This window comes from Leiobunum rupestre, chromosome 10 (assembly GCF_980474605.1).
Source record: "Leiobunum rupestre chromosome 10, qqLeiRupe1.1.hap1, whole genome shotgun sequence".
Classification (NCBI taxonomy): domain Eukaryota; kingdom Metazoa; phylum Arthropoda; class Arachnida; order Opiliones; family Sclerosomatidae; genus Leiobunum; species Leiobunum rupestre.
This window is the reverse complement of record NC_143393.1, coordinates 41,041,119-41,052,311: the sequence shown is the minus strand read 5'-3', so window position 1 is coordinate 41,052,311 and position 11,193 is coordinate 41,041,119. Positions and strand designations below refer to the sequence as shown.

Here is an 11,193-nt window from a genome sequence, read left to right as displayed (position 1 = left end):
CATTATGACTGCGTTTCGTTACTAGTCTTAGTCATCAGCCTTTTTTTGATGAGCTAAGGTTTAATGAAAATTGAAACATTTGAAAGTAAAAAAAGTTTATATTTCCAAAATAATGATTTGAAGTTTTAACTTTTTATATGAAGAATATTATTTTCTAATTTAAGACGTAAACTAGTGAAAAGTTTGGCAAAATTGAACTATAGCGGCCTCATGTATATTTGTTTTTTTTTGGCGGATAATGTAGCACTTGACGCGTAGATTACGAAGTGATTTTTTTTGGGCCGCAAATGATAATTTTTTAATTAACTTAATTTTAAAAAAGTAGTAACGTTTTTCTTAAAAATAGTATCGTCGTGTATCCGCCGACACCACTTTTAGGCGCGCACCCGCCCCATTCTGAGCATTGACGGTGGGCCTTCTTTGGGCCTAGTGAAATCGTATCAACTTAAATAGTAACAAAAATGAGAACAGGTTTAAAGCATACTTTAAAATTACGCCTATTGGCGCCGCGCACTCGCTTCGCTCAAGCGCTGGGACGCGCAGCGCCTTCCCAACCCCATACTAAGAAAAGCGATGGGCCATCTATAACGCGACCTAGAGGACAGTACGCATCAAGTATTTAATTTTAAATTATCAAAAACAACCAAAAACGTGAAAAGGCCCAAAAAAGTGCAAGCTTTTCAATTAAATTAAAACCTGAAATAAACGTTTGTGGCCCAAAAATACAAAACACCTAGAAAATGAACAAAAACTTTAATTGATTTTATAAACTACCGGAATATCACGTGGAAATTATTAGGACACCGAAACTGTGGTGTCGGCGAACACACGACGGAAATAAGTGCAACGAAACACGTGAAAATGCCCAAAAATGTGAAAATTTTTAAATTAAATAATCATTTGCGGCCAAAATAAAAAATAATCTCGGCATCTACGTGACAAGTTCTATCAGGCACAACCAAAATGAATATAAAATTCAATGAGGCCGCTGTAGTTCACTTCACCCAAAAGGATATTGTTAAGGCATTACCATTTACTCAAAACACTTAAATTTAAGTTTATAACTGATATAATTTAGTGTCATATTTATTATTGTTATGCCATTTATGCTGTAAATACCTCTGAGCTCAAAACTCCAAATGAGGATGATTTTCAACCATTTACCAGATAAACAAAGCAAAACGTTAATAACGAAAGATTTTTCTACTAGATGGTATATCATAACCAAATTAACCAATGGGTGAGTAGATGGTATTTAGTTTTGCATTCCTCAAAATTGCTTTTTGAGAGGAGTGAGTCAATTTAGAACCACGTAGAACCTTTGTAAAACCAGATGATGATAAAATTCAACACTCATTTTAAGAAAAAAGAATATCTAGATCCTGTTTATATTGTTTGTTTATCAATTTTGTCATATCATCCATTCCTTTACTTTGTTTTGTTGCCAGTTCCGTTTTAAGTTGTTCACATTTTTCTCTTAATTTTTGGTTCGCTTCAATTAGTCTGTGTTTTTGTACACGAGAAGTGGATTTCCGCATCGATATGGTTGACGACGATAAATATTTCAAGGCACACTTTGAGGATGGAGATGCATAAGCTTCCTCATTTCTCTGTATTCCTAAAGTGCGCACATGTCTTGACACATCTCTACATGGTTTACATTGTGGTACTGTTTTTTCAAATTTCTTTGGCATATTTTTAGGTGACTTAAACCAAACAGCACACATCTTTGACGATGATCTTGTATATGGTTGAGAATAAACTGAAATATTTTTAGGTACGTATGGAAGGGAGGATAACTTTTCTTTAGCTTCACTTGAAACACCAGCGCAGAAAGTATAGCCTTCTTCAAATATTGGCTTAAAAAATGACAAGGCTACAGATTCACGTAACTCTTCATTTTCAAACAGGTTTCCCTGAACCACAGGTCCATCAAAAACAGTGTACATCGTTGCATCACCACTATCATTGACCAAAAATTTCACAGGCTCTGAACCTAGTTCAGGTATGAATATGTCCTTGCGAAAAATTTCTAAATACCGCTGCATCAAATAAAGAAATCTTACTTGTAAAATAATGTAAAACATTTTAATAGTTCATGTACCATTGGCTTACCATTTTAGAGGTAAGGGATGTTTTTTCCAGCAACGTAACATTCTGATTGATTTCATCAGAATCCTTTAATTTGTTGATCCATAATGTAATCTTCCCAATGTAATCGTCACTATCAACATTTATTTCCTATAACATTGGACAACATAAAATATTTTGTTTTCGTTAATGACCGCGTTAAAAAATTTTGGTTGTGATGTTGTGTTGTGTGTTGTCCGGCTGACCAAGGCTTACCTTATTGTGGAGTTTCATCTTTTTGGATTGACCTCCCTTGCCACTTACTGCTTTCTTTGATTCACAAGTTTGACATGATTTACTTACACAATCTTTGACATAAAAATTACATTGCGTTTCCTTGTCAATATCAATTCTAATTTGGTCTAAACCAGCCATTTTAAAATCTAAATAATATCTTAAAGACGTCCTGTCGTCATAGCCAGGGCTGCCAGAAAATCTTTTTGGTATGACGCCCAAATTGTTCAAAAAATCGCCCAATTTCTAGCCATAGAAATCGGATAACAAACGAGAACGCTTAATCGAATGGCTGACAAGGTACCGATTAGATTTTTGGCTAAAACGACAGTAACGCCATCTGCGCTGCCTAAAGAGGCGCGCTCGCGTGTAACTTGGTTAAAAGGTTTCCCCCACCCCATTGAAATTAATGTAAAGTTGGCGATAATTAAATGTTAATTAACCTACCAAATGATATAAGAAATATTCCACTGACAATTTCTCCCGTTTATATGAACTTAAATGTAATATAAAATCGTCTTGAAAAATCGTTTATCGCTTTATAACATTCAAAAATAATATTTTTCCCGCACCATGTAGATAACCGAGCATCTGCTCGTCTAGGTAAAGTTTGTGTTGTCAACGCACGTATTAGAAAGTAGGTTGTAATTCGGAACGATATTAATACTTTTCACGAATTTTGTCATCGGTGAATTATAAATATGACTTGAAATAAGTTTCAAGGTTTATTTAAAAGCTAGTTTCATAACTTTTCATCCATTGGTTCGTTCAGAATGTATCTTTAAAGTAGACGAAAATTTTAAGGCGCGGAATCTTGCCCATTCTTAAGCCTCGGTTTAATCTACTGTGTATTTTGAAACGGAAAAACCCGATCACTATCGTTAAATCTTGGTTAAATGATGGTGAAAGCTCCTTGTAGTAAGAAACAAATAACGAAATACGTTCTAAGCTTATTTAACGCCAAAAATTCCACGTATTTCGTTATTTGTTTCGTATTAAAAATATCATATTATTAATCCAAGATTTAACAATAGTAATCAGGTTTTTCCGTTTCAAAATACGCGCGTTGACAACGCAAACTTATTATATTTTTAATGTTAATAATTTTAATATTATTTTTTAATGTTATAAAGCAATAAACGGTTTTTCAAGACGATTTTATATTACATTTAAGTTCATATAAACGGGAAAATTTGTATGTTGAATATTTCTTGTATCATTTGGTAGGTTGATTCGCTCGCGTTCTACATGTCGAACAGTCTCATCGGTGTCGTGTTTTCTTTTCAAAGCATTGATACTGGTCTTTTGGATTTATACCTTACGGCAACCAATATGAACTTAAATTGAAGTGACCCATTATTCCGACTTTCCCATCATTTTGTCTCACACAACCTTCGCAATAGCTTCATTTTCAAGCGATTTATTGCAAAAATAACAAGAGTTAAGGCGGATGCACACATAGCCTTCGCGCGCGAAATTTCGCTGGCAAATCGCGTCGCGTCGCGTTACTTAAATAGAATGGAAGTCATGGCGCATGGGCGCGTGCGCGAAAATTCGCAGGCGAAATCGCTTGCAAACCGTATGTGTGTTTGGGCCTTTAGCTGGGTGGTAAATTTTAAACGCGGTTACATGAAGAGCGACGGATGCGTTTTAAGTCAACGAAGGCGCAAAATTGTTAAGCTTGTTTTCCACTGGCACGCGCAACGAGTCGTTGCCAACGACGCGTTTCTCAGCTTTGAAACGTTCAAACGTTTTTACGCGCGTAAAGAAAATAACATTATGACGCGCGCTAGTGGAAAACAAGCTTAAGACGCGTTTCAGGTACAACGTTAAAACCGCGATTACGACACAACGATTGCTCGTATGTAAAATGTTCATAGAACATTTTTTTGTAGGAAATAGCCGGACCCTAATGCTCATACTTGGGTTTATAGCCGTACATACAATACTAACGTAGATATTCGCGATAAACCATTACTGTGCACCGGTTTTCTCCATAACCATCGCTCGTAAAACAACTATTTCTAACAGTAACCTGTGAAAAGATATGTTTTTTTTGAGTAATTACTCCTTAAATATTTAATTACGGAATTTTGAACCATTCTTCATTTTTTATTTAAAAAACTATCTTTCTGTGATTTGAAAGAAACGCGTTTTCTAGTGCGTTCTTAGCGATTGTAAATTATGGTAAAAAGAAAACTATTTCTAACACTAACCTGTGAAAAGATATGTTTTCTTTTGAGTATGTACTCGTACACGATTTGATTACTTTAATTAAACATAAGTTACTTTAAAGATGTAAAAAAAACCGGGTTAGCGTCGAGCTAAAGTCGGCCATTTAATTTTAGGCGAAATAGAGTGTTAGTCCACCAGTTTGGCACCGATGGCGTAACTTTCGTGGCCAGCCAAACGAAAAGCACGGGCCAAAGGCAGGGTTTTTTTAAAAGTTCTAATCGGAACCCACGACAAAATTTCAAAAATCGTTCTAGTTTGTTATCCGATTTCTATGTTTCTAGCCCAACTATAAAACAACGAGTTTCAAACTAGCCCAAAATTCAGCCCAAATAATTTTGGAAAGTAGCCCAATTTACCGCCCAAAAACGTAAATATTTTAAGAAAAAGCCAAAGTTTAAAATTTTCGTTTAAAATTTAAGGAATATTTAGATTTAATAGAAAATATTATAAAACATTCATTGAGAACTTGGAAAAACTAGGTCGTCGCAAAAACCGAAAACTGCATTTTCAACAAAGACTTGAGCGGAGCGAGCTACAAATCCAGTGGTTAATTAGGCTTAGATTAATTATACCCAAGTAGAGAAAGAAAAGCGAGATAAATAATTTAGTTTACCAAAGGTTACTGTTTATTTGGTAAAGATAAAATATACAGCTAATGCTTATCTTTTTTGAAACTTGCCCTATATGTGGTAATACCGCAATGGATCTTAAGCCTTTCAAGTTCAGTTTTTTAGCAGATAATCCACTCTTATTGTTAATTTTTAAAAGGCGTGCAATATTTAAACCCAGGTCAAATATTATGCCATCTAATGATTTAACTCGTGACACGGCCACATACGTCATTCCAAGGGCAAGCTCCCCTTTTCCCCCAACTCCTTTGGCTTCCGACGGACAGCAATATTTTCTCTAGAGTCGCTTTCCGAAGCTGCCTTTTTCCTTTCCCCCAATGCGTGACGGACAGCCAACAGTAACTTTCCACAGTGGGTGGGGTGCATTTGGCCAACTCCTCATTTGGCCGACTGCTCATATGTCCGAATGCCCATTTGGCCAACAGCTCATTTGGTTGAGTTTTCGGTCGGCCAAATAAGCAGACCATATGGCCGACTACTCATTAGGCCGACTACTCATTTGGCCGACTACTCTTTTAGCCGAAATTCTGGTCGCCCAAATGAGCAGCCCATTTGACCAACTACTCATTTGACCGACTGCTCGTTTGGCCGACTGCTCATTTCAACGACTCTTATACTCTAGCCTGTCATTATATATGTCTTTAGTGTTATTATTATTATTATTGAGTGGGGTGGCAAGCCAAACACTTCGACCTAAGGTCCATTGTGCATCCCCAAACTGGTTGACTTAAATAAGTCCTATTGCCGACATAAAGCTTAAAATCTGCCCGGCCGTGATATTAGAGACGTCATACGTCTCCAACCGATGCATACCCAAATGCTCAAACCTCTGGGCTGCATAGTAATCGCAGCTACAGAGTACATGTGAGGCAGTTTCCTCCTCAGCTAGACAAGATCTGCAAATCGGGTCATCACTGACCCCGATAAGCGTTAAATGTCTGTTAAGATGGCAGTGACCTGTTAGTAGGCCAGTAACAATCCTAATACTGGACCTAGAGAGTGAGAGTAATTCTCTAGCTCTCTCCCTAGAAGGGCCAAGAGTGAACTCTTTGGCCTGCCTTTGACCCTCAATTTCAGACCATTGTCTGAGTTGACGATCCGACATAAACTTGGAGATTAAGCCGCGTACAAGTCCTCGGGAGATGGGGAGAGCAGGTTCTGGACCAATGAACCCAGCCCTCGCACCTTCCTTGGCCAAGGCGTCGGCCCTTTCATTCCCAAGATGCCCCTTATGCCCAGGTACCCAACAAAGTTGAACTTTATTGTGCAACCCAAGAGTGCAGAGGAGATCTAAGCAGCTAAAAACCAGTTTAGAAAGAATACTATACTGGCTGAGAGCTCTAAGAGCAGCCTGGCTATCTGAATAAATCTGGATAACCTTCCCATGATACCCCTGATGTAAACAGTGAGCAACACAGGAGCAAATTGCAAAAATTTCAGCCTGGAATACACTAGTGTGTATCCCTAGACTTTCATAAAAGCCAAAATTATTAGTAAGGCAATACATCCCCGCACCAGTGCCATAGTGTGTCTTAGACCCATCAGTGAACCAGACGATCTCTCCTCTGGTACCGAGGGTCAAGTGACTCCACTCCGCACGGCTAGGGAAGTTGACCTCAAAAGGTTTACTAAAGTGGAGTTTAGTAACCATCAGATCAGAGCCCATTGTTAAAATCGGCATCTGATTGGACATATCTCGGAAGAGCTTGGTGTGGCTATGCTCCCAATTATTAGCCTTCCACCAGCCATTTTGGTTAAGCCTATAAAATAAAAAGGTGGAGAGGAAGCATATTCAGGAGTATTTCCAGAGAAGCGCTTGGGGCTGTTCTCATGGCTCCTGTAATGCCGACACAAGCCAGCCTTTGCAGAGTGCGCAGATCAAACTGCACAGTCCTTAAAGTAACCCTTGGCCACCAGACCACAGCTGCATAAGACAGGATAGGTCTGATGATCATGGTGTACAGCCAGTACACAGTCCTGGGGCTTAAGCCCCAGGTCTTGCTAACTGCACTTCTAGTTCTCCAAAATAACATTTTGCCCCTCTTGACTATGTAGTCAAGGTGTGGTTTCCATGTTAGTTTGCTATCCAGGATGACCCCGAGGTACTTCACCTCGGTGCTCTCCACTAGGTCCTTTCCAAATAAGGAAATACCCTCAAACATACCTTTTATCCTTCTACGAGTAAAAGGAACCAAGACAGTTTTATTAGGATTAACCATGAGGTTGACCTCCCTGCACCAGCTCTCAACTGATGCTAGGGCCCTCCTCATTACGTCCTTCACTGTTGCCGGGAATTTCCCAGTAATGATGATAGCAATATCATCGGCGTAACCGAAACAGCGGCATCCTCCCCTGTTCAACCTCCGAACGAGTTCATCCACCACCAGGCACCACAGAAGGGGAGAAAGAACTCCCCCCTGTGGGCAACCACGACTGGTGGAGACCATAAGGGAGTCACCCAGCAAGGAGGATACCACTTTTCGGTCAGTTAACATAGATTTGATCCAAAAGCACAATGTGTCATTGATACCAAACCTTTTCGCAGCCTTAAGTATAACTGCGCTGGAGACCTTATCAAAGGCTCCCTCAATATCAAGAAAAACTGCTAACGCAATTTCCTTGTGCTCAATTGCTTTTTCCAGGCAGCTGCTGATACCATGCAGGGCGGTCTCAGTAGACCTGCCCTTCTGGTAAGCATGCTGCGCAGTCGACAGAGGAGAGTTGCAAAGAACCTCCTCCCTAATGTAGCTGTCCACCATTTTCTCCAGAATTTTTAGGAGAAAAGAGGTAAGACTAATTGGCCTAAATGCCTTAGCTTCCAGGTAATCTGAGTTACCAGGCTTAGGTATGAAGATCGCTTGAGAAAGCTTCCAGGTGCTAGGTAAATGCCCTAGAGCAATACAAGCCCTGTAGATTCTCAGCAGCATAGGGCATAGAATATCAATGCCCTCCTGTAAGAGGATAGGAAAAATCCCATCCGGTCCCGGGGACTTATAGGGTTTAAATGACTTTATGGCCCATATAAGTCTGGAATGCGTGGCGACCTTATTCGCCACTGCCCAATCTTCCCTTTTGGTTCGATTGATCCTCAAAGGGCGATTGTCAGTGTTACCATTGCTAGTGAGCTTAGAGTCCGGAAAGTGTACATCTAACGCTTCAGGACCTCACGCTGGATGGTGCCCATTTCCTCTGCGGAGATGGTTTTCACAGGATAGCCTTCTTTAACGATGGCCATCTTTGTGGAGCTTAAGGTTTCGCTATAGGTTTGGTCGTGAGACTTCACCTTTTTGGAAACCTGAGACTGGGAATCGGGGGAGTCATTTTCCCTGGAACGTTTTGAAAGTGATGGCGGGGGGTCGTCCTTACCAGAGACCTCCTCCTGCATCAATCTTTCCCTGCGGCGTCGATTCCGCTTTTGAGTTTTACTGAGGGGTTTCTCCCACTTGAACCCTTGCTTCACCGACTGGGTCTTGCCAGAGGCAGACCCTTGAAGGCTAGGCCGGGTTCTTGTAGGGGAAAGTCCCCCCTCCAGGTTAGAAACAGGGGGGGTAACATCCTGACTTATAGAACGGGCAATGTATTCTAAGTATTGGAGCCTGATGGTGACGCGCACTCACTTCGCTCGAGCGCTGGGGGGCCGGACCGGCGCCCCCCAGCCCCGTTCTTCATAACCAAGCTGGGCCTTCTAAAACGCGACCTAGAGCACAGTACCTAGCCAAACGCACCTAGTATCGTCCAAATGCTAAATGAGAGGTCGGCCAAATGAGCAGTCGGCAAAATGAGTAGTTGGCCAAATGAGTAGTCGGAAAAATTAGCAGTCGGTCTAATGCACTGTCCATTTGTCCTACTTCACAGTCGGACAAATGTGCAGTCGGCCAAATGGACAGTCGGCGTAACGTGTATTTTGTGGTCGGCCAACCGAAACTCTCCATCCACAGTGATCTAGATCTATGACAAATTTTATGATTATCATTTATTTTCTTGAAAGTTTGGCTAATTTTTAAACATTGTAATAACCTTTTCACTGAAAATTTTTGGCCTTAAAAAGTCAGGAAAAATCTCTTAAAATGGTCAGGGAATACGAATCTAAAAATTTCGGGGCAACCCTGTTATTGATGGACGAAAATACCAGATTCATCATTCGTAAATGGAACTATTAAATTTTAATAGACTTGGTGGAGGGATAAATTGCGAATTTTTTATAACAAGTCTTGATAATCCAAACCCGACGTATAAAATGCTTTCTAACAAGTCTAATCCCATGCAATTCCTAAACTAAAAATAAAAACGAGGTAAGTCGAATACCGAAGAGATGATGACTCTTAAGTTCCAATCGCAAATATGAAAATGACCTAAAACCGTATTCGGGTCTTTCTTTACCCCCTCCCCTATTTACCAGCACCCTAGGCTATATAACTATATTAGGGTCTTTGTATGTAGAAATAAGCAATAAGGAAGGCAGTTAAGGGGAAAACTAAACACGCACCTGCACAGAAAAATGCCACTATAAAAAATGTATTATATGTATAGACCCCATGGAGAGCCGTCTAGCTAACAGGAGTAAAAACATAATTGCAGACGATAGTTTTTCAGAAAGAAATAATAAAGAAGAATAAGTTCCATCAATTGCTAAAAATAAATTCTATCCCGAAGGTCAAAGCGAGGAGTCTATCGACTAGCCCAAAAAATCGCCCAACAGCCCAACGATAAATTTATCGTGAATGACTGTTGAAAGTAGCCCAATTGGGCTGGAAAATCGCCCAACTGGCAGCCCTGGTCATAGCAATGATAGCAGGGTTATTCAACTTTAGCAGGTTAGAATACGCATGGACTAATTAATTAGTCAATGGAATACGGTGCCCGGAAGTGAGACTCGATTCCTTCTCTTTTATCGTTATTCCACTATTATTTAGATTCAGTAAATAAAATTATAACTTTACATATTTATTAGAGATATTTATTTATATTGATGAACTTTTTGGAGAATCAAGCTACCTACAATCATGGCTTCCTCCATGCTACAATCGATGCTCATTTTGGCGAAACAAGCTATAGGTACTGTGTTGAAGTTTTCATGTTTTTAACTTAGTAAGCAAAGGCAAAGCGCAACGAAAATTAATCAAGCCAAGTTCATGAGAATCAAATCTGGTTAAATTTATTATAATTTAAGTTACATTAAGATACAAAGATACTATTAAAATAATAAAGAGCCAGGATACATGAAGTATCCTGACTCTTTATTATTTTAATAGTATAATTTTAACGCCATGACTAAATCGATTTAAAATTAAAGATTCAAAGAGTTATACTAATTCATGAACGTGAGGGCGTGTATATATACACACACCTGATAAAAAACTATGATAAGATAAGATAACAAAAAGTCTACATAATTTTTTTCAACACTTTCTCGATGAGAACTTTTTCTTGCGCATGTAAATTTAACTTATCGCGTTGACGATCAAAACAAATAGGGGCTTCGTAAGTATGTCCGCTATATCTGATCTTCGTTCGGACATAGGTGATATCAAGAACTCCCTCTTCGAACAACTCTCGAACGTAGAATTGCCGGATACTGATATGTTTAGTGCGCCTGTGAAATTCCGGATTCCGGATGAGCATCATGGCGGCAGCGTTGTCAATTCGAAGAACAGGCTCGTCGTTGTCTCGTTTGATGTGTACGTCTGATTTTTTGCTCTGTACCCAGACGACATCCTTCGATGCTTCAGTGGCGGCTGGATAGAGCGACAGATAGCTGCTTCCTCTGAGAAGACATACAGGCAGTGATCACCATCGGCTCGTTTGAAACCATTATCTCGTATTACTTTGTCAATTCGTACATTCCAACAGCGTGGTAACTGCTTCAAGTCGTACAAACTTCTCCGGAGTCTCCAGACTCTTCCGCTGTCATCTTCAAAACCTTCTGGTTGCTTCATATAGATTTCTTCGGACAATTTCCCATGAA

The 11,193-nt window shown here is 39.7% G+C and overlaps 1 protein-coding gene across 1 annotated transcript; it reads right to left on the bottom strand.

Moving 5' to 3' along the window:
* Positions 1-1,296: 1,296 nt before the first annotated feature.
* LOC149925882 (uncharacterized) lies at positions 1,297-2,535 on the bottom strand. The gene is made up of 3 exons (XM_090160729.1): positions 2,347-2,535; positions 2,116-2,241; positions 1,297-2,042 (listed from the first exon to the last, which is right to left on the bottom strand). Exons 1-3 carry the CDS (start codon positions 2,503-2,505, stop codon positions 1,359-1,361), a joined length of 969 nt encoding a protein of 322 aa, XP_090016855.1. The 5' UTR covers positions 2,506-2,535; the 3' UTR covers positions 1,297-1,358.
* Between the last annotated feature and the right edge of the window lie 8,658 nt (positions 2,536-11,193).